Source organism: Muscardinus avellanarius, assembly GCF_963383645.1.
Source record: "Muscardinus avellanarius genome assembly, chromosome: 1".
Classification (NCBI taxonomy): Eukaryota; Metazoa; Chordata; class Mammalia; order Rodentia; family Gliridae; genus Muscardinus; species Muscardinus avellanarius.
This window is the reverse complement of record NC_137786.1, coordinates 196378420-196403383: the sequence shown is the minus strand read 5'-3', so window position 1 is coordinate 196403383 and position 24964 is coordinate 196378420. Positions and strand designations below refer to the sequence as shown.

General features: G+C 36.7%; 1 protein-coding gene across 3 annotated transcripts in view; it reads right to left on the bottom strand.

Moving 5' to 3' along the window:
- Positions 1-24964, bottom strand: part of NELL1 (neural EGFL like 1) — a gene marked incomplete at both ends in the record, with an annotated part of 934260 nt that overhangs the window by 198399 nt on the left and 710897 nt on the right. For all 3 annotated transcript variants that reach the window (XM_080695282.1, XM_080695280.1, XM_080695281.1), the window contains one exon: positions 5828-5923. In XM_080695282.1, coding sequence (XP_080551408.1) covers positions 5828-5923 — 96 coding nt within the window. The remainder of the gene's footprint in view (positions 1-5827; positions 5924-24964) is intronic.

Here is a 24964-nt window from a genome sequence, read left to right as displayed (position 1 = left end):
GGCTGCTCTCAAACCTGTAATCCTCTTGTTTCAGGCTCTTAAGTACTGGCATTACAGGCATGCACCACCACTCCTGGCTATGTTCTCTGTATTTTAACCTTTAGGAAATACTTATTACAAACATAATTTACATGTACCATAAATTTAAAAAAAACAGCCAAGCAGAATAGAAAAATAATACCTACTGAAAATGATGTTACAAATTCATAATGTGTTTCTTTGCTACTTATAGATATCCGTGAATATTCTTAATCATGTACTTACTATGTTTTGGAAAGGAATAGAAACTGAATAGTTTAATAAATATGCTAGTTTATGGAGTAGCAGTTAACCCATTTCTCAAACAACTGTAGTAGATAATTCTTCCTATTACTTTATACTAGACTGCTGTCTGGCCTATAGTTTGACTAGTCCTGTCCAGCTGTAACAATGGGATTCACGAGACATTTGTTATGGATACCTAATGTCGATAGAACTATGTGTAAACAATTTGCAATCAATATGATATATAATGAACAAAATTCTCTTTAATAGGCTGATTTTTCTGTACCATGACATAATCTTATCTTAATTTATATCACTACTCAAATTTCTACTAAAAAATGCTAGGTTGAATAATCTTGCCATGAAGCAGTCATTTTAGAGCAAATTCCCCTTAAGACATTTATATGTGTCTGAGTTTGATGCTGTAAGATAAATTATCTTCTTATATACATTTATGGTTTTCTAAAGAATAAAAGTAAATTACCCTCTCTTTCTAGGAGAACATAGGATAGGAGTGATGTATTCCTTCAGTGGGTTTGGAAAATCCATAAAACTACTCTTCAATCAATGAGAAAGGGTGCACATAAAGTCAGTTTAGTTTATACACCAATCTGGGGTTTAAGACTACAAGAACACGTGTCTACCTAGCACATAATGACATTAGCAGGTGTCTAGTTATTGAATAGTCAATAATTTCTAATTACAATCAACTCAAACATTTCTAAAATATGCTCAAAGTGCTTTTCATCTACAAAAATGTTTGCAGTTTTATGTTACTTATTCACATTGAGATTCTCCATAAATAAACATATGTTCCTATATGCATATATATAATATAGCTATATCTAGGCCAGGAGTTCTCAATGGGGGCAAGTTTGCCTGCAAAAAGATATTTGTTCATGTCTGGAGACATTTTTCATTGTCCTAACTGGACAGTAATGTCCCCATTAGTAGGGACACTAATGGCATTTAGTGGACAAAGTCCAATGATACTGCTAAATATCTCATAATGCAAAAGGCAGCCTTCAACAACAAAGAATTAACTGGTACTAAATGTAAATAATTTCTAGGTTAAATAATCCTGATTTAGATAGCTTCATTCTTTGTATTTGATGTATACTTGCTGCTTACAGATTTGAAAATAGAAATACCAAGTAGGAAAATTAATCTCATTTCTCAGAGGCAAACATTCTGCTATTTTATGGTAATTAATATATTTCTAAATTTAGTATAGCTTTGACTTCACATTTGGAAAATATCCAGGAGGACTTTGCAGGTTTCTTTACTGGGGGTCCATTATTCCAGAATGGTTTCCTATCCCTTTAGATCTTAGGAAGGTTGAGAAAGAAAAGATTCACCACCAGCCCTCATCCATCCAAAACAACTCTACTTATTGTTTTGTCATCCATCTCATTCTTCACAATCTCTATGTTAACTGTGGAACCAAATTAAAGCTAAAACGTCCATGAAATAACAGTCAAAGGGTGAGAGAACCGAGATATTTGGTTGTCCAGAAACCAAGAAAGGCAAAATATTTTCTCATCTTTAGTGGGTTTATCAAATTCTAAAGTTTAAGTCAGGCGTGGTGGTACATGCTTGTAATCCCAGCATTTGGGAGGCTGAGACAGGAGGAATGCGGTTCAAGGACAATCCCAGCTATTTAGTGAGGCTCTTTGCAACTCAGTGAGACTCTGTTTCAACATAAAGAATAAAGCCGAGCTTGGTGGCGCACGCTTGTAATCCCCGCGCTTGGAAGTTGGAGACAGGAGGATCGCTCAGGTTTGAAGTCAGCAGCTGGTTTAAGAGGCCCTGTTTCCAAATTAAAAATATAAAATAGGTCTGGGAGTGTAGCCTGGAGGTAGAAGTGCTTCCAGAAACCCCAGTACCACCAAATAAATAAATAAATAAATAAATAAATAAATAAATAAATAAATAAATAAAATATAGGGCCGGGGTATATATAGCTGGGACGTAGAATGCCTCCTGGGTTCCATCCCCAGTACTTGTAACAAAAAGAAAAAGAAAAAAAAAACTTGAAGTTTAATTAAAATCTCATAATCAGAAAATAGTCTCAAGCAACTCTCAAACAGTTTTGACTTTATTATATCCTAGAATTGCATCTTCTTGAAATCTTCTTTAAAAATTCCTTCAATGATTTTAAGTGTGCTTGAAATCTTTAAAGGCTAAATATCACAGTCAATGAATGAAATCAATAATTTGGGCAAGGAAATATTTTTAAGACGCAATACAAGTAGATCCCATAAGGCTCATATGGGATAATTTAGTTAGTCTTAAAATTCAAACAAAGCAAAGATTTAGTGTTTAATCATGCCACAAGACATTTACATTACAACTGAATTTTCCCTTTGGAACACTGATTATTAAGGCATCTAACATGGTTTTCTTTCATTCTTTCTTTTTCTTTCTTTCTTTCTTTCTTCCTTCCTTTTTTTTTTTTTTTTGGTGTTTTTGGTGTGGTACTGGGGTTCCTTGAAGCCCTTCTATCTCCGGGCTACACTCCCAGACCTATTTTTTATATATATATTTTTAAATTTGGAAACAGGGTCTCTTAAACCAGAGATACTGGCTTCAAACCTGCACCATCCTCCTGTCACCACCTCCCAAGTGCGGGGATTACACGCCCAGCCCTTTTTTTTTTTTTTTTTTTTTTTGTGGTGCTTGGGATGGATCCCAGGGGTATTCTACCTCCTAGCACATCCCCAGTCCTATTTTTTATTCTTTAATTTGAAACAGGATCTCACTGAGTTGTAGAGGGTCTCACTAAGTACCTGAGGCTGTCAGAGAACTGTGATCCTCCTGTCTCAGCCTCCCAAATTCTGGGATTACAAGCATGCGCCACCACGCCTGGCTAATGTTTATTGCTGATGATCAGCAGGACGATAATTCAAACAAGACACGGCACAGACTTTCAGTGTTTGTCCTATCATTCATCTAGACTCTTGGCACAGAATTGATTGAAAATGTGTACTTTCTCCTTTTCATGAAAAATTCTGCAGAATTAGCATATTAAATAGAATGACTTTGCTGCAGATGGGAAAAGCATATCATGCAGAAAGTTTGTTTTATCTTCATATATTTTTCTTTATGATAGTTGTATAAGAATTCAAGAATATGTTATTAATTTCAACTTTCACATTTATCTAGAATCCATGGGCTGCCTATCTCCATTTTATTTTTGCCTCTGGTCTTAATTCTTTCCCACATTAGTGACAATAATGTAAGCATTGATTCACTCACCCACTTATTGAGTGAATTGAAGGATAAAGGACAAATCAACAAGGCATGGGAACCTAGAATCAATTCTTCCTGGGCTGACACCAACCACAAGCCCCAATACTCAGTAATGTTCACCCAGTTATTTACAATAGAAAAAGAATTAAGAACCTCACAAGAGATCCTATGGTTAAATGCTGCAGTAACCAGATGTACTTAGTGAATGTGCAGATTTAAGGACAAACTCTCCACTATTCTGATTCACTTAATCTTAAAAGTGATCCAAGAATCTACATTTAAATAAGAAGTCCACATATTACCGTTGAGAAACACAATCAAAGTTTGATAGTACAGGATATATGGGATGCAACCTGAAATTTATTATCAGATTTAATAATTGCAGAAATTGATGGCCAGAGCTAAAATTAGTTTATCATCTACAAAATAACAGTAAAAATATATCTTTTGTTTGCTGTTGATATTAAGATATTTATTGAAAAAGTCCTACACAAGCCAGGCATGGTGGTACATATCTGTAATATTAGTACTTGGTAAGCCAAGGCATAAAGATCACACACACACACACACACACACACACACACACACACACACACACAGCCTGACACACAAAATTAGTACAAATCAAGTGTCATTTCATTAGCAATAGTATCCATCATCATTGACATTATCATCATCACCATTATGTCGTTATTCATTCCTGTATATTTAATTTAGGAAGGCATACAAGATCCAGAAGTTTGATAATAATCTTTTATTTTTTTCATTTTAGATAACCTAATTAAATAAAGTGTATTGCAATAAAGGCATGTGTGCTAAGTTATCATTAAGTTTCTTTGCTTTTGGCAAGAGTTCTTCAACTACATATGATAATTTTCTCATGCTGCTCGGAAGCAGTATTTGGCACTTTCATGTGTCTTTTTTTAAACAAAAGCCAATTATTATTTAATAAATGTGACTTGGTTTATTGATAATTTCAAAAAATATGGAAACAATGGTGCAGATACCATTCATTGATTTTCTTTTAGAATAAATTTTATAGCTAAATATGACATTTTTGTTGTTGTTTTTGCTGATACTAGGGCTGGAACCCAGGGGCCTTCTACCTCTGGACTACACTCCCAGACCTATTTTATATTTTATTTGGAAACAGGGTCTTGCTAAGTTGGTGAGAGACTCACTAAGTAGCTAAGGCTGGCTTTGAACTTGTGGCATCCTCCTGTCTCAGCCTCCCAAGCATGGGGATTACAAATGTGCACCACCACACCTGGCTAAATATGACATCTTTAAAAAAAATTGGTTGAAATATATATATGTAAGTATGTATTGCAAGGTAACAGGTCAATCAGTATAGAATGTTATAAATGAGTTCATTTTTAATAAAATGTATCTAAATTCATAAACTTTTAAACATGAAGAAAAGGAAACAAATTTTCTTTGGTCTTCAGCATCAGGTAAAGATATTCTACCCTTCATCTAATAATAGGGATAATGATACATCATCCTGTTTTCATATTTATATGCTATGAGAAGAATCCAATGTCCATACTCAGAAACACACAATGCAATGATTTTAGGCTAATGAAAATAGAAAAATAAATATATACTTTTGTCATAGAATAAACCTCTTGCTTACACTGACATATACATTGGCATGAACACCAAATTTTATTTGTACACAGATAGACTTTTCCAATTAATAATAGAGCTAGGTTTCACTAAATAGTGAAAATATAAATACTACTTTTATTGCAAATAGAAAGGTGCATATGACAGAATCTTACTAATTCTAATTGACTTACATTATCAAGTCCATGAACGATAATGTTCCTAATAAACCAATATTAGAATAAAACCCAAGCATACCAATAAGCCTGCTGCTGAAGGTATTCAATATGCTTTTATGCAAAGAGCATATGAAGATACTTTAGATTCCATTGACAAAGCAGATTGTTATAACTCCAATAGTTAGTTGCATGTGATGCTGCCCAATTGATGATAAGTGGGGCAGGTCAGTTCATCAGGCTTTATCTCTAATTAGCAATAAAAATGCACACCACAAACTATAGTAAAGACTTGACTTTGCTAAATTGGACATATCAGAGGAAGGGCAAATGAACCTCTATATTTCAGAGAAAATTAACCTGTTACACAGTCATCAAGGGGTACCCAATTTAGGAGAGCCCCATCTGCCATCAAAAAACAATGTATCAAATCAACCCATAGAAACCTACTCCTGGAGGAGGATAGTCCATCTCATCCTCCCCATATCTGTCCCCTTACCGCCCACCCAAACAACAAGCTAGATTACCTTTCTCACAATAGCTTCCTGTGAATCCAGATGGACAGACGCATTTGTTAGGAGCTACACATGTTCCACCATATCTGCAGCCTTCTTCACAGAATGCTGTCACAAAAGAATGAAAGATTTCATTTAGATAAAATGCAATAAGAGAATGCATAGTAAACAGTATAAGCATTGAAACTGCTATTTCTTTGGTGCATAGGGAATATAGTTCTGTATTGATATATTTAAAGATTCCCATATACAAAAAGAAATAAAATTCAATAATAGCCGTCTCACTGGTTTATAAGAAATTATTTGGAATAATGAATTTAAAAGTGTTTAGCACAGGACTGGAATGTGCTTATTAAAGCTATTATTGTTGCTATTACTATTGGTATATTTGAAGTCAAATAGAACAAATTTAGTAACTAGGAATAGTGAGGTAAGGGTGAAGGCAAAAGCCCTTTTAATGATCACTCTTTTGCAATCTACTTTGTTCACTGAATATCTTTTCTGACAATATTTTTTAATTTATTTTTATTGGTGCATTGTAATCATATATCACATTGGAGTACAAGACTTGGGAGGATATACAAGCACACATCATCCAATTAGCCCTCCTCTAGCCCCCATCCCATTCCCTCCCCCTCCCTCCATCCCATGCTTGTTTGGTGAATAACTGATACATTTGTTTATGTACCTCCTGCGTTTTAAAGAGGCTCCATCCTCCCCTATTCCATACCCTCTGATTGGTCACCTTAATTGCTTCACTATAGGGCCCTTTCTATAGCTCAACCTCTTCCTGTTGCCCCTTTCCTTCTAGTTATTGCTGATTAGGGGAAGCATCTGGTTTTTATTTTCTACGATATTTCTCTGTGCATGCCGCATTGCAAGTACTGTTCCCACTCTTGATGGCCCCAATAGTGGCCTGGCTACCCGGTGGATTGATCCAGACCTCGCTGGCTCAAGCAGTGGCCTTGCCTCATAGGAGGCCCCGATTCTGGTTCTGACAATATTTTTAAAAATTTCTTTTTAAAAGGATTGTTGGTAGCTGATGTAATTTTTAAGATAATAAATACAACTCGCTGCTTTCTTCAAAATATTAAAGCTATTATCAATATTTTGGTATAAAGGATAATCCTTGAAACTAATATTCTTAGCTCACCCCTAATGCAGCTAAAATGTCTTATTGTGCAAATTCAGGTAAAAGGGCATGGACTTAAGCTTTTTGATAAACCTTGCAAAGTTATCCTAACTCATATTCCAGCACTACTCACGTTCCATGTCCTAGTTAATTCCCTGTATTACACACTCACATAGCACAACTCAGAAACATGTGCCTTTCCACTGCAGTATAAGATAGAATCATATGTTTCCATATGATTATCATTTCCTGTATCATTCACAGGACTATGAAACACAGAAAGATAATTGTTTTTGCTCTACACTGTATCCTAATCTCAGTATCTGAACACATAGAAAATGCTCAAAAAGAAGATGGCGACCGAGAAAAGCGGGGCTTAAGAGCCCCGCTAACAACCAATCTCCATTACCACAAAATCAGCGCCTTTCATAGCCAAAAAACACCATCACCAGAGAAACAAAAAAATCACCAGGCTCCAGAGAGAAAGCGGACTGAGAACAGAGCTCAGAGCCACAGAGGAAATAACCGGCCTCACGCCCGAGGACGCAGCAGCAGCGCCATACTGCCGGCGGTAGTGGCAAATTCACCGGACGGCTACAGCAAGCCGAGGTGAGCCGCTGTGGAACAGCCAGGCAGGATTACTCACCGCAGGTAAAATCTAAAGCTCCCAGTGGCTGAGCTCAGCACATGCCGCAGGGATTCAGAGTGGAAATCAAAACCAAGAAGAAATATGCCAGCCTCACGGCCGAGGGCGTAGCAGCGGCGCTATATTGCCACCAGCGGCAGCAGCAGAGAATTCACTGAATCCAGTACAGCTACATCTGCGTACTCAAGAACAGTGAGTCAAATTGCGGGCCACAGAGGAGAAATCCCAGTACTGTACTCCCTGGGACTTGACCCAGTGGGGGAGGGGCGGTGGCAGAGATATCACACCATAGGAGAACGTGCAACCTGGCACCCCCCATAGTTTAAAGCAGCCTCTATCCACTCCCTGGATTGGAGACTCTGTGATAAAACCCAGTAAAGGAGTAGTGGGGTCTGAGATACTACTGACTCGAGATCCAAAACACCTTAAGTGAAGTCATAGTGAGCCAAGGGAAGAACGCATGGAAGGCACAAATTTCCGAAATCAAGGGAAAGAGGAATAATACTGGAGCAATGGATGCCCAAAACCCCACAACACCAGAGCCCGATAAAACAGAAAATCAGAGATTCTAGAAGATCAAATCAGGAAAATAACTGTAGAAATAATAGAGGTGCTTCGAAAAGAACTCAGAGAGAGCCAAAAAGAGATAAAGGATGCAATTAATGAAGTCAAGGCCTCAATTCAAAGCACAAACAACCGATTAGACCACATGGAGAACAGAATCTCGCTCTTAGAAGATGATCATTCCAAAAATGAACGCATAGTTTCTAATCTAGGAAAAAATATCCGACAGCAGAAATCTGATATTGAAGAAATATGGGCCCATTTTAAGAGAGCTAACCTAAGAATAATTGGAATAGAGGAGGGAAAAGAAAGTGAAACCAAAGGGATCAACAATCTCTTCAAGGAAGTAATAGCAGAAAATTTTCCAAATATAGAGCAAGAGGTTGATACACAGGTCCAGGAAACTTATAGAACTCCCTTTAGACAGGATCAGAGAAGAGGATCCCCACGCCACATAATTGTCAAAATGACCAGTGTAGAAGCCAAGCAGAGAATCTTAAAGGCAACAAAAACAAAGGGCCAAGTGACATTCAGAGGCAAGCCAATTAGAATCACTCCAGACTTCCCAAACCAAGTCATGAGAGCCAGAAGGGCCTGGAGTAACATATTCCAAACTCTGAAAGAAAACAACTTCCAGCCAAAAATTTCCTACCCAGCCATACTTTCTATCAAATTAGATGGAGAAATAAGAAGCTTCCATGACAAACAGAAACTGAAGGAATTTATGTCTTCAAAACCAGCACTAGAGAAATACTCAAAGAGATTAACTACAAAGAAGAAATAGGTAACACACACCAGAACCAGAGAAACAAGAGTTTCCATCCAACAGTCAACTAAGATTGGTTATCTGTGGAGATTCATTATTTATGTTAGTCTTTTACCTATCTCTAAATTGTATTGTTTGCCTTTATTGTTGTTAATTTTTAGGATTTCTAGTTGGAATATTAATATACCTTCAGATATAGCATTTGGAAATATTTTATCCCATTCTATTAGTAACTGTTAACTCTGTTTACATTGTCTTTGGATATACAATATTTTTTTTTATTTTTTAGGGAGTTTGTATACTCTTCTGTTGCCTGTGCCATTGAAATCATAACCAAGAAATCATTGCCAATTTCATTGTTGTGAGGTTTTATGATCCAGATTTTCTCCTAAAAGTTTATAGTCATAAGATTTATATTTAGGTCTTTTATCTATTTTGAGTTTATATTTGTATATGGGATTAGGTAAGGGTCCAACTTTATTCTTTTCCATGTAATTATTATGTTTCAACAATATTTAGTTAAAAGATTATTATTTCTACTACCAAATGTTCGTGGAAACCTTGTCAAAAATAACTTTGACAATATAGGGAATAATTTAGCTCTAGGCTTTTATTTAACTCCAATGGTTTATATATCTGCCTTTAGAATAGTACTACACTGTTTCAATTATTGTAGCTTTATATGTTTTGAAATCAGAAAATATATATCTTCTAGCTTTGTTCTTTTTCAAGATTGTTTTGGGTATCTAGAGTCCATATTCCATATTAGGATAGCTTTTTTTTCTGAAAAATAAATATATAAATATATGATAGTTTCACCTAAAAAATAGAAAAAAAATTATTCTCTGGTAAGAAAGATAGTAAAAAGAAATATTGAAATGTTATCTTTAAGTCATCAAAAGCTTGGTATCAGACAAATGAAACTGTTATGTGAGATTATCATTTTTAATTTTGGATAAATTGCTATAAACTAGATGTTAACCACTAAGCCAAGCATGGGAGGGAGGGATGGGGAGGGAATGGGGTGGGGATCGGGTGGGGGCTGACTGGGCAATGTGTGCATGTATGTCTACAAAAGTTTGTATCCCACTATGATGTATGAATACAGTGCACCAATAAAAAAAAAAAAAGAAAATGAAAAAAAGAAAATGCTCAAAAATATTTGAAAAATTATTTAATCTTCATTTTGCAGGTTGTTTTGGTGAAAAACTCTTGTTCTAACAAGAGTTTAATCCAAAATAATATATTATCAAATATTTAGACATAATCAACAGTTTAGTGTACTATTTAACAATAATATCAAAATTGTGTCTTGATGAAGGTGATTGGAACAGTTAATTCTGACTTTCTTCATATGAGAGCTAGGTGAGCAAATGTTTTAAATTTTAATTGTAGTTATAAAATGTCAGCCTGGGAAAATGTCATGGATGTATTTTGCTATCATCACATAATTAATATGAGTCTAGCTTTTAAAAGCCACACAGTGTGTTTAGATAGTTAAATACCAGTCCAAGTACATAGAACTTCACACAACGTTGTCACTTTCCACATTATTTAATATCCCTTGCATGATTTAACATTCTGCAGCTTCAGCAGTTAATTGTGAGTTTCTTTGCCTGTGCTGGTAGACTATAGTTCTAAATATATTCAAATATATATTGAAATGTCATTCCTTAGTTTCAGCATCTTAGTACCCTTAGCCTATACAGGAAATGATTTGGACAATATCTACCTTGTTATGTACATTATAAAATCGTACATATACATGTATAACCATATATACCTCCATAATAATGATATATATTCATTAACATAATTAATATAATTAACAGATATATTATCTTGTCCCTCCCCAAATTATACATTGTGGGCTCTAGTGATTGACATTTTAAATAAAGTGTTTAAAGCATAGCTCTACTTAAAGTTAATATCATAGCAGTAAAATTTTTTGCAAGTTAAAATGGACAGAAAAAACTATTAAGATAAAGTTTCAAAAGGCAAAGAAAGAGGGCAGGAGCTTGTAAATAGAAAACTAAGCTTAACTTTCTTTGTTGTACAAATAAAATAGCATTTCATCTATATCTTACTCTTCTCACTAGGAAACTTGGGGATGTTTTAGAGTAAATATGCACTCCTGGTTATTCAAACTTTAAACAGAAATAATAAGAGAAAGTTTTGTGTTGAGACATTTTGTAATATTCTATAAATGTACAGATGCCATAATAAAGGAGTCCTTTGAAGATAGAGTGAATAGATATTGGTAAAAATCTTAAATTGATGTTTGGCACAAAGTTAGTACTATATAAGTATTTAATTATGTAAAATTAATTGATAACAGTATCCTTGTGACTATTACCAGTGACAAATTGTCTAATGCCCTGAAAACAAATTGCCTAATAGACAAGACAAGCCCATCTTACATAGTGTTCAGCCTCACTAAGACAGGTTTAAAGTATCTTTTGATATTTATGCTTGGCTTAGTTTCTAATAATGGTAGTATTAAGTTTTATTATGAAAACATTTTTCAAAAAATAGTGAAACTGAGATTCAGAAATCAAGTTTCCTAAACCTCTGGGTAGTAACTGTCAAAACAAAGACTCAAACAAAAGTATCTTTGCCTTCAAAATTTTATCCCTTTTTCACTTGCTGCGATTTAGGTTCATGTTTAATTTGGGGTTCATATAGTTTATTACTTTTAATACTTCCATAAGGACTGTGGGAATTGACTAAAAATTAAAATATGCCCAAACTTTACAGGTTGCAGTAAAGAATTAGTGTAGGTAGTGTTCATGTTCATGTACTTCATTAGTTAGTTTCTTAGTTTGGATCTGGACTGTCCCCAAAGTTTAATGAGTAGAAGGTTCAGTCTACCATGTAACAATGTTCAGAGATGTGGTTTTGGGGAAGCGATTGGATCAGAGGGCTCCAACTACAATAATGGATTAACTCATTGATAGGTGAACAGGCTGAAAGGTGGTAGAAACTAGCTGCTAGGGCAGGGTGGTCTGACTGAAAGTAGTGGAAAACAGACTGAGGAATGTCCTAAAAGGGTTTTTCTTGATCTTTCCACTCTTTCTCTTTCTTCTCCCTCTCTTTCTCTCCCCCTCTGTCTCTCTCCTGCCCTCTATCTCTGTCCTCCCAGAGATACCAGGAGCTGAGCAGCTTTCTTTTGTCACTCTCTAAGGCCACATAAACCATGAACTGAAACCTTGAGCCAAAATAAATATCCTCCCCCAAGTTGTTTATATCAGGTAATTCAGTCACAGTGATGAAAAGCTAACACAATCTCCTGTTTGTCTTTGTAGTCATATTTCTTATAAATCTAGGCAAATGACATTTTAATGGATTTCACCTGGAATTGACAAGGAATTCTTTGTATAAACAAGCCTTAGACAATATAACACAGTAATTTCAAGAACTACAAAACTAAAAAAAAGAAGGACCATACCATCCAAGACTTAAATTATTTTGGAGAAATCAAGATCAACGAATCTTCTTTGACTATCTGATTAAATATCAAAATGAACATTTGTATCTTGGTCTAAAGATTGTGGATGGAGTATTTATATTTGGAATACACTATTTTCATCAACTCTGAACTCAGCATTAAAGGAAAGGACTCTGATAATCAGGGGATATATAATTTACACAGCATTGCTTTGTTGGTGGCAGAACCTAAGCAAGAAACCAGGTCATCCCTGCATTCCCTTTTTAGTTTATGAGGAAATGGGATGTTACAAATCGTATGGTCCAAGTCTTGCTCTAGATTTATGAGCTGTGTGACCATAGCAAATCATCTTCCCTCTCTATGTCCCAGTTTTCTCAAGATCAAAGAGGTAATAGTCAATAATAGTACTCATACTATGGGGTTTGAAATAAGTTACTGACAAGTACAGTACACAGCAGGTAGAGTCGGCTCAAGAATTGGAGGTTATTGCTATTTATCACCAGACTTCTGCTTTTCCAGATAATAATGGTGGTAAATCAGTTTCTGTTCTAGATGTTTATGCTGTAAACATAGCTCTTATTCTCTAGTGATGGCTCACTGCTACTTCTTTCTTGTCTTGACAACCTCCACTATCATGTGGTTTGACAGGGAATTTGGAATCATAACTTCTTTGCAAACTCAAAGAACCTCAGGCACCACAGGTATATGACTTAATACTTGGCCTATTTGTCATTCACTATCCAGAATCTGAAACATACCGTAAATAAATTATAGAGATTCAATGAGATTGCAAACTACAATCTGTTCTTTTAGCTCCATTTGTTATTAACTTACTTCCCTGGAGGAGGTGTTTGTCTGCATCAACTGCAAAATTGTATGCTTCTATTTTGGAAAGGAAACTTTTCATTATACAAGAGAAATAAAATCATACAAATCAAGTTGGGAGAGATTTAATCCACACAAAGAATATGTTTTAAAATTTAAAAATCCTCAGCATGTGAAATGAACTTGGACATTAACGAGAACAAATCAAGAAGGTGGATTTGCAGATGTCAGGTTTGTGGATGCTTAGTATTATCACCACATGCTAAATTTGACAAACATGGTTGCACACTAATAAAAAGTAATAGCCCTTCACATTCTAAACACTCCTCATGATCCTCTTAAAGTTTTACTGGCATATACTCAGTTCCTAGGGACATCCTGAAATCCTCACAAAATAAGTAAACAATACAAGTTTCAGGACCATCTGCTTGAAGAAAACCCTTTTCCTCCCTCTTGGATTCCTTAAGGAAACATTTTTCTTGAGTTCATTTCTGACCTTTCTTTGCCCAGTTTTCTTATTCCTTCCCTAGGGAATGGCATATAGCAGAGTGAGGCTTCTTTGGTAGGAGAAGCAAGAAGAGGAGCAAAGAAGCACTTTATGATTACAAGGAGACTTTTTTTTGCATTTCAAGCTTAATTTGGGGTAGTACATCATAAGTTTATGAATTTCATTGTTAAAAATGCCTATCAAGCTGGGAGCAGTGGCAGAAGCCTATAGTCTAGTAATTGGGAGGCTGAGACAGCAAGAGTACAGATTTGAGGCCAGCCTCAGCAACTTAGTAAGACTCTGGAATTTAGAAACACCCTATTTCAAAATTTAAAAAATAAAAATAGGGCTGAGGGTGTATGCCAGAGGAAGAATGCCCCTAGGTTCAATCCCCAGTACCAAATAAACTATCAATATATTTAAATACAGAAATGATGACGGCTGTGAATTATAATTAGATCTCATGCAACTAAACTTCAAAGGAGAGTAAGATATCATTAAAGTTCTTGTTCAGCAAAGCAAAGCACCTGCCACTCTCTTCCTCTCTTGGGGGTGACAGTTTTCTTTACCTCCTTGATGGCATTTTTTAGATTTAAACTCATCTTCTCCCACTCAACTCTACTAATAACAAATATGCCTTCACCACCTTAGTGTTTGCTGTTTCATTATCCTTCACGTTCCTTAGAACATGAGAATTATCAAAGAGCCCATGAAAACTTTTCAGTTGTCACAAAGAGAGTCAAGTGTGCTACTGTCACTGGATGGATGGTGGCCTGGAACATCCTACAGTGCCCAAGACAGTCCTGTGAAACAAAGCATTATCCAGCCCAGTGTCAATAGTGATAATGAAAAACAATTCTACCTTCTATTAAGTGTCTATAAGAGAAAATTTTCTTGTTATTTTATTCTTCTAACCATTTCACCTTCTTCAACATCTCTCCGTGCAAATCATTTAAAATATAGAGAAAATATAGAGTAAAATTAAATTAGAAGGGCTTGCTAAGTCGCTGAGAGTCTCACTAAAATGTTAAGCTGTTAAGGCTATCCTCAATCTTGTACTGCTCCTGTCTCTTCATCCCAAATGCTGGGATTAAAGATGTGTGCCACACTTTTTATTTGCAGTGTGGATTTGTGTGTGTATAGAGCAGTACCCTATGTTTTTTGTTTTGGGGGGGATTTTCTTGGTGTTATTGTGGGTAGAACCCAGAGGCTTCCTACCTCCAGGCTATACTCCCAGACCTATTTTCTATTTTATTTGGAAATAGGGTCTCATTCAGTTTCTGAGAGCCTCACTAAGTAGGGGAGACTGGCTTTGAACCTGTGTGATCCTCCTGTCTCAGCCTCCCAAGCACCACCACGCCTGGCTGTACCCTATGTTTTAAATTCTGAAATTCCAAAGTAGTTCTAAATCCTAAATCCCTTAGTATACTGATGTTTAGAGAATAAAATAATTTAAGAATTTTAAAATGAATGAAAAAATAAATACATTTATTTCTGAGACTGGCCATAAAACCTTCAATATGCCTGTCTCTGCCTCGTAAGTACTAGGATTATAGGTACCACCCTGCCCAGAAAATTCTTATATTTTACATAATCATTCTGGCTTTGAGCACATGATATATTACATAATTTAATATTTAATCATTTATCTTAAAATTCATCTTCGACATGATTACTACTTTATTTACATCAGCAGGTTCACTGTTATTTTCCTCTCCTGTTTCAACAGTAACACCAACACGAATGCTATATATTTTGGTTGTCAAAAAATGATTCAATACCTGTAGAAGTGCCTTATACACATAATTCCATTTCACCCTTTCAGTAATGCTGAGTATTCATCATATTATGCTTGTAAGATGAGAAAGCTGGCTTAGAGAAGTTAAGCAAGTTATCAAAGGTCATACCATTGCTAAGCAGCATCCTGGGTTTCCAGACCAGGTTCTTAACTGCATTACACTAAGCTGTCCCCATGTGGGGATCTTGTGTTTACCATGTACAAATAATAATGCTGAGTCCTGAGAAGTCTGCCAGTCTGAAAATTCAAGTCAGCCCTCAGAAGTTCACAATCTGAGATCAGAGAGTGGCGCAGGTAAAACCAGGCTCCATGCCATGTGATGAATGCCAAAGTAGCAGCATGAACACAGAGCTAAGAGACACAGGCAGAGCATGGTTATTTGTGCCTGATGGATGGGAGCAAAACTTCACAACAGAGTTGGCATTTGAGATGAGTCAGAAGGAGTGGAAGTTTTACAGGTGGAGAGGTACAGGGGAAAAAAAGACATTTGAGGTCAAGGTTTTGTCCTGAGGAGAGGTACTGAAGATAAGAAGAAAAAATGAACAAGTGTTTCTAACCCACATCAGGAGGAGAAGCAGACTGACTTGACATGTTTGTGAATGTACATCATGTACACTAGGTAATTTCCCTCTGCCTTCCACCCATCCCCCTCAGTTAGCTCACCTTATTTCCTCATCTATAGTTTTTCTTTCTTCACTAAGTCAAACATGAGAAGGAGATAGGGAGAGGTAATGGGGTGGAAATTGGGTAAGGGCTAATTGAGTGATGTGTGCATGTATGCCTCCACCATCTTCTACTCCATTAACATGTATGACTACAATGCACCAATAAAATATTTAAGAGATAAATAAAGCCACAGCTGAGAAAGGCAAGCTCTAGCACATCTATGTATGCTACAGGTGGTCCTGACACATATGTCCTGAGCCACTCATGTGATTCCTCCTGGACAACACTGAGATGCCATATTTGTTGGAAAAAAACAATGCCAATATTAAAGTAACTATGATAAAAAGTTCTTGAACAAGTAGGGACACTTTTTGAAGGAAAAGACAAAAAACCTTAGTAAACACATAGAAAAGAAGCAAATGGATTTTCAGAATTGAATGGTGAAACCACAACAAACAAAAACATTCTATAATTCCACAATAAAAAAAACTTCAAAAAATTTTATTTTTAAATGGATAACAAATTGAAATAGACATCCACCAAATATGTTTAGATTGCCAATAAGCATACCAAAAGATATTCAGCATCACTAATCATCAGGGAAACGCAAAGAAAAACCATGATGCATTTGAGTTGTCTATTATCACAAAACTGAAAATTAGCAAATGCTGGAAATTATGTAGAGGATTTAGAGCCCTTGTGTTTTGTTGACTTGAATGTAAAATGATGCAGCCCCTGTGGAAAAGAGTTTTGGAATTCCTAAAAATTAAATGTAGAGTTACCATATAATCAAGCATTTCCACTATCAGGTTTATATCCAAAAAAGACTAAAATCTTGGACTTGAATAGACTATTCACAATAGCCCAAAGATACAAATAACCCAAAGGTCCATTGGTTGAAATATTAGTAAGCAAAATATTATATATGTAGTATTATATATGATTATATATATATATAGCCAATAAAATATTATTCATCCTTTAAAAGGGAGTCTCACTAGGTTGCTGTGAGTTTCACTAAGTTGCTGAGGCTGTCATTGAACCTGCTATCCTCCCATCTCAGCCTCCTAAGTACTGGGATTAAAGATGTGTGCCACCACATCTGGCTACAAAATTCACTCTGAACATATATAAGGCATTATAAAATGTTCTATTCTGTTTCATTTAATTCTGTTCTAGTCTACTATATTATATATATATATATATATATATATATATATATACATATATATATATATGTGTGTGTGTGTGTGTGTGTGTGTGTTGTGTGTGTGTGTGTATGTGTGTATGTAATTTTTTGTGGTATTGGGGGTTGAACCCAGGGGCTTTCTACCTCTGGGCTACACTCCCAGAACTATTTTATATTTTATTTGGGAACAGGGTCTCACTAAGTTGCTGAGAGCCTCGCTAAGTAGGCAAGGCTGGCTTTGAACCTGTGCAATCCTCTTGTCTCAGCCTCCCAAGCACGGGGATTACAAGTGTGTGCCACCATGACCAGCTTCTATAATAATTTTTAAGTGTAAATTTTTATACAGTTACTTGCTTTCACAACCCACTAAACCTAAATTTTAAAAAAAATCTCTATTTTCATATATTCTTGGTCACAACCCATATCCTACTAGCATATAGCATTTTATGATTAAATGGAGTACAGAAATACTTTTATATTTATCCCCAAATCTTCTAATTGAGGTGCTGATACTAGCTCTGAAAACACTGGTGTGATAGAAATATGCTTTCAAGTGCTATTTTCCATGGATGTATTTGCAACAGAGACCAAATGGCCTGAAAAGTAGAAAATCCCTGCTACAGAGTCTGTGCTGGGTCGCAGAAGTATAGGTGAAGAGTGGAGATAGAAATCCACTTCCATTTGATTTAACCAGTATATGTTTGCCTAAGCAAAATGTGATATTCTTAAAAAAGAGTCATGTACTTTTCAACTCTTAATTTTTTTATTTTGACCTCAGGTGATATAAATAAATAATTTTTGATACAACATATAAAAAATAAAAAATTTCAGGAGAAAGTCTGTATATAAGCTATGTTGTGAAATTTGAAACAAACATTTGACCACTTGAGATTGATTTAACTTTAAAAATTTATCAAAGTCAAGAATGTTGGTATAAACCTGGAATATACCTGAAATCAGTACTTAGGAGGCTGAGTCTGGAGGATCACAAGTTTAAGGCTAAACTAAGCATCTTTGCAAAATCCTGGTTCAAAATAAAAAATAGTGTTGGCTATGAAGATCTGAGGCAAAAGGCCCATAAACACACATACACACACACACACACACACACACACACACACACACACACACTTATCCACTACATGTTAAACACTGGATAATCTCATAACACGTGATTCCTGTTCTCCCTCATCTGAAAATCTCAAAGACTGGTTCTCACTAAGGGCAGTATCCCACCTCACCTCATTGAGAGGAACATTAGACAATGTCTAAAGGTAATTTTGGTTGTTCACACCTGAGGGAGTCATACTGACTGGTAGGTACAGAAGCCAACTATGCCATTAAACATCCTGCAACACACTGGACAGCCTCACACAAAGAATTATACAGCCCAAAATGTAAACAGTGCAAAACTGGAGAAAATCAGTCCTTTATTTAGTCATTTGACAGATACTTATTGAGTACCTTCTGCACCATGGATTGTTTATAAGCTCTAGTAGTTAACATAATGGAGAAAAATATTGCACTCTATGAGTTTATATTCTAGTGGGAGAAGGAAGAGCATAAAAACGTTAATGAATAAGTGTGTTTGATGATACAGATTGAAATAAAGAGCAGTAATGCAGAGCTGGGGGTGGGTGGGAAGTACATCAGTGGGAGAAGTTGCAGTTAAATAGGTTGATCATTAGCTGGGCATCGTGGTGCACACTTGTAATCCCCGCGCTTGGGAGGCTGAAACAGGAGGATCACGCAGGTTCAAAGCCAGCCTCAGCTACTTAGTGAGGCTCTCTCAGCAACTTAGTGAGACATTGTTTCCAAATAAAATATAAAAAATGGGTGTGGGAGTATAGCCCGGAAGTAGAAAGCCTCTGGGTTCCACTCCCAGTAACACCAAAAAAAAAAAAAAAATAGGTTGATCATGGAAGACTGATCACTAAGAAGGTAGGGGAGGGGTAAGGCAGGCGGGGCAGCCAGGGCAAAGATCCTGAGCAGTGAAGTAAGCAGAGCACACAGTGCCTTAGAGATCCTAGCAAAGTTTTCTGCATAAGGATGTGAGGAAGGAAAAGACTATTCTGCTTAAAAGGTCAAGAGCAGCTCCACCAAACTTATGCTGAGCTGAACTGGAGATATAGACAACCAGGAAGACTGGGAACAAGACTGCTGAAGTCAGGGAAAAGGCACAGAATGCTCAAAATATGCATGTATGGAGCATTGTGGAGTAGGACCAAAGTGGATTCAGGACAATTAGCTGTAAGGGAAGAGAAGCTGTGATCATAACTGGCCTTTTACCACTCCGAGCTTTGGTCTGATTTACACAAGTGCTATGCTATGGTTTAAAAGTGAGCCCCCCTAATATCCAGAATATACAAAGAGATCAAAATATTCTACACTAGCAGAAACACAACCCAATCAAGAAATGGGCAACTGAAATGAATAGATATTTCACAAAAGAAGAGATACAAATGATCAATAGATACATGAAAAGATGTGCAACATCACTAGCCATCAGGGAGATGCAAATCAAAACTATGCTGAGATTCAATCTACCCCCAATCAGAGTGTCAAACATGAAGAAATCAAACAACAATTGCTGGTGAGGATGTGGTGAAAGAGGAACTCTTTTACACTGTTGGTGGGAGTGCAAAGTAGTTCAGCCACTATGGAGATCAGTATGGAGATTCCTTAGAAAACTAGGAATAGATCCACCATTTGATCCAGCTATATCACTCCTGGGTATTTTTCCAAAGGGGTTGAAATCAGAAAACTACATTAACATATGCATACCCATGTTCATAGCAGCACAGTTTGTAATAGCCAAAATATGGAACCAACCTAGATCTCCATCAACAGATGAATGGATTGCAAAATTATGGGAAATACACACAATGGAATTAATTCTATTCAGCTATAAGGAAAAATAAAATAATAGCATTTGCAAGAAGATGGAAGGAACTAGAGAACATTATGTTATGTGAGATTAGTCAAGCACAGAGAGAGAAGGGACATATGTTTTCTTTAATATGTCCAAGCTAGGGAGTAGTGGTAATACCAGGGGGACTCCAGATGATGGAGGGGAAATCTCAACAAAGCTTGAATGGAAGAATAGGACAGGAAGAAAGCTGAGGTTGTTCAATGGAGGAGCTACATTCGAATATGTGTAATAGTATAAATACAACATGATTAACCTGGACACTCTCTATTGGGAAGAGAGAAGGGAAATGGAGGGGGAAGAGCATGAAGCACAATCTAAATGTACACCACTTTCAATATGTTCCACTTATAAAAAATAAAAATTAAAAAATAAATAAAAATAAATGTGAGTCCCTCACCCCCCAAAAAAATTATGTTAGAAACTTGATCACCAGTGAAACAGTGTTTTAAGAAGTGAGTAGGATCTTGAAAACGAGATTAGGTGGTGAGGGTGGAGCCCTCAAGCTTTAGTCAGCTTTTTACTGATGTGATCAAAATACCTGACATGAACCTTAAAAGTAGAAAGTTTATTATGGCTCATGGTTTTAGATGTTTTTGCCCATTTTATTTTGGGGTTGGGTAGACAAAACAGTGGCTCAAATCATGTCAGTCAAGAAGCAGGAAGAGAGGGAAGGAGGGAGAGAAAGGGAGAGAGAGAGAGAGAGAGAAAGAGAGAGAGAGAGAGAGAGAGAGAGAGAGAGAGAGAGAGAGTGTCAGACAGATCAAGGACAAGAAAAGGTCCCCAAGACTATGTCTCCAAGGACCCACTCCTTCCAACCATGTCCCACCTCTTTCAGTTTCCACCACCTCCCAATAGTCCATTTAGATTATAAATGCATCAGTAGAATAGTCCACTGATAATGTCAATGTCTCATGATACAGTCAGTTCTTCAAAGCCCCACCTCAGAACACGGCTACACTGGGAACCAAGCCCCCAAAACAGGAGCCTTTGGAGGATGCTCCAAATGCATAGTATCACAAATGAATTGATGCAGTTACTGAAGGAGTAGGCCGCTCATAAAAGTATGCAATTGGTCTCCCTCCCTCTTTTTACCCTTGTGATTTCTTCTGCCATATTATGACACAACAAGAACATCTTCAATAGATTCCAGCCCTTTCTGGACTCTACATCCTTCAGAACGGTGGGACATAAATTTCTGTTTATTATAAATGACTGAATCTGTGGTATTCTGCTATAGTAGTACACAACTCACTAAGACAAAACCTTTCAGCTCTGCCTTTCTCACAAGATAAAATCTGGTTTTAGCCGGGCATGGTGTTGTACGCTTGTAATCCCAGAGGTTGGGAGGCTGAGACAGGTGGATCTAATAGGTTTGAAGCCAACCTCAGCTACTTAGTGAGGCTCTCAGCAACTTAGTGAGACCCTGTTTCCAAATAAAGTATAAAACAGGTCTGGGAATGTAGCCTGGAGGCAGAAAAGCCCTGGGTTATGCCTTAGTACCACACACAGGAAGAAAACAAGATAAAATCTGGTTTTATGAAATATTTGAATATGCTAATACTGTGTTATTTTTCCAGTGTTTCAATTTCAAAACAAGGGTGGTTGCTTTTTCCTAGGAATGCAGAGTCAAATGATTAAATTTGGAAACATTTTCATGAGATTAAATTCTCTTAAATACAGAAATTGTTATATTATATAAAAGAAAGAACAATTCAATGGGGAGATGATAAAATTTGGGTCTTTTTGGGGTCTGCTCAACCGCCTGACAAAACTTCTGATGAATCAGCTACATGTGGTGCTGAGCGGATATGGAGGGCATAACTACTCCCCTTGCCCCCGCTAGCCCAATTTGGCAATGTTGAGCCTTATTGGCTCATATAATGCTTCCGTGCTCATGAACCCCTCGTGCGTTGTATAATAATTGGCTGCAAGTTATGTGCTTTGCGCATGCAAGAGTGACCTTTAGCATGATAGGTTAGAATAGTTTCCTGTTGGAAATCCCCCTTGTGGTTTTTTGCTTTAAATTGGATTGCCTAAGAGAAATAAAAGGAGATCCTGCTTGACATGTCTCCCGGCTCCGTGTGTTGCTACTGTTCGGGGCCATTGGCACTCACTTTCTTTCTCGGCCCCACCTCTGATGGGCTGGACCCGTCAGGGTCTGAGGAGTAGTCAACCCTCACCTTATGGTCAATCACTGAAACCTTACCCAAACGACCAAAGGATGTGAGTAGTACTTCCATATCATCCATGGTTTAGACCAGCCTTAGTAATCTTCATGAACATAAAATTTCATATCCGCATTATTATCTCACTAAGATAGCCTCTGCCTTACTGGCAATACTCAGATTAAATGTGATAGTCCATGTAAAACACCCAGCACAGTGTCCCCAAATAGTAAGTGCCCGATACATATATTAAAGTTTCTTAAATTCACCAGTATGTTTCTCTCTGGGTTGATTAATGTAATGCAGCATTTTCTCCCCAAATATCAAACCTTTGAAACCTGCCTTCTGCTAACTACTTACTCATTGATGCAATGTTTGAGAGTTTCTTGAGCACTAGAAGCAATAGCAAATAATAAATTGATGAAACATTAAGACAAAAACCTAAAAAGTGGAATAGAATAAGATGATGCTCACATTGAAAGAGAATAAATTCAAGACATTAAGATTTTTCTACAATCTAAAACTAAGGCAACAACAAATTATGTTTTGCAACAAAAACTCTGATAGCAAGGAAAATTGGCATTTAGCATTTACACGAGCACTAAGACATGAGAGCCTGAAGGTGCTATGTGAGAAAAGTGGCTGAGGAAAAATCCCTGGGTCAAAACGTCAGAAGGTTTCCTACTGTACTGCCATTTAGAGCCAACACTTATATTATCCCTGGAGGTCACAGTTTAGAGATTTAAAAAAATAATTTCCAGCAATCACTCTTGGGTAAAAGCATTTGACAATTTCATATAACTGCATGGGATTAGATGTTAACTCTTGGAACAAAACATGAATTTTGGCTTCAGTGACAGTAGTTGAGAATTTGGAGAAAAGAAAGTTCTTGAGAGGACGTTGTTTCCTACTTCCAGCTTGAAATACTGGAATCACTCAACACATTCTGTACTTATGTTTTAAAAAGTGCTTCTTAAAAATGAATTGTATTGGTAACTTTTATTTCATAGATATTTCTTAGTGGGGAAACTAAGAAAAGAAGCAATAATGAAAGTATATAAAAAGTGAAGATAAATGAACAAGATGAAATAAAAATGTGTGTGTGTGTGTGTGTGTGTGTGTGTGTGTGTGTGTGTGAGAGAGAGAGAGAGAGAGAGAGAGAGAGAGAGAGAGAGACAGAGAAAGAGAGACAGACAGACAGACAATGGAGGGAGAGGCTGGGGATGACTTGCCCAAGAGACAGTTAATTATGATGCTCAGACTAAGAATTCCAAACGTTGGGATTCTGGCAATACTCAGGATTTAGCGCACGGTATCTGACACTTGAGAAGTGATTCCAAATTTACCCAATAGAAGAAAAGAAGTGGGAAGGCCAGGCAAGGAAAGAAGAATTTTTAAAAAGGAAACAAGGAAAGGAAGAAAAGAAAAAGGGAAAAATTATCTTAGACATCTTATCTTGTAGCAAACTCTGCCCCAACCTACTCCCACCCTTTCAAATACCTAGACCTACAGAGCCTTGTTTCAGATAACAAGGCTCCTATACTGGGGCACCCTGGGTACAAATCTCAGGTCTGCTGTTTTTTAGTAGTGTGACACTGGGCTAATCTAGAAATCTGTGTTAAAACGTATGTTCCTATGACAACAACATGGGGAAACTCTCAACCTTCTTTATATGTCTATTGTGAGGAATGATGGTGCTAAAGGTCAAAGGTTTAGTTGCAGGTGCTCAAAAGGTATTAATTACTATTGTCACCATCATTAATATTGATCTTACATGTGAGGAAATCCAACGGGGGAGCATGCACTCTGATGCAGGTAACTGAAGGTAAATGAAACCCTAAGTCATGGGATTATCGGGCTATCATTTGTATTTTGTGGGAATGTACTATTTTTCCACACCATGCCTAGAGGTCTCAATCATTCAGTTAGCACTAGAATTATTAATTTTGTGTTGTTATACTACCAAAAATACCAAAGATCTTTGTTTCTCATATAATTCAAGAACATATATTTGACCTTTCTTTGGCTGCCTTCAAAGTCAACACCCAGTGCCCTCCTAAGTGAGCATGTCTGATTAATGTCTGCTCTTTTGCTGAACACACCTGCCAGGCTTCAAGTCCTCACCATTGCCAGGTGATCTATCTTTCTAGATGTTTAGCTATATCTCATCTATAACACATGCTGCCTTCATTCTTGTGCTAATGTTATTTTTGAAAAGTTTAGGCTCAAATCCCTCAAAATCTATTTCTAATTTATAAGGAGCCTAGGAAGTAAAAGAGCAGAGTCCACAGAGTCAAACGTGGATTTAAGCGCTAGCTATGTGACCTTAGCAAGTTACTCACCTTTTATGAGCTCCAGTTTCCCTGATTTTAAAATGAAGATGTTAATACCTCCTTTTCAGGTTATGATGAGATTAAATATCTATACAAATATTAAGAAAATGCCATTCCTAAAACATTCCCTCTCCAAAACATTCCACTCCCCAAAACATTCCCTCCCAAAACATTCCACTTTTCACCAACAGCCACTTC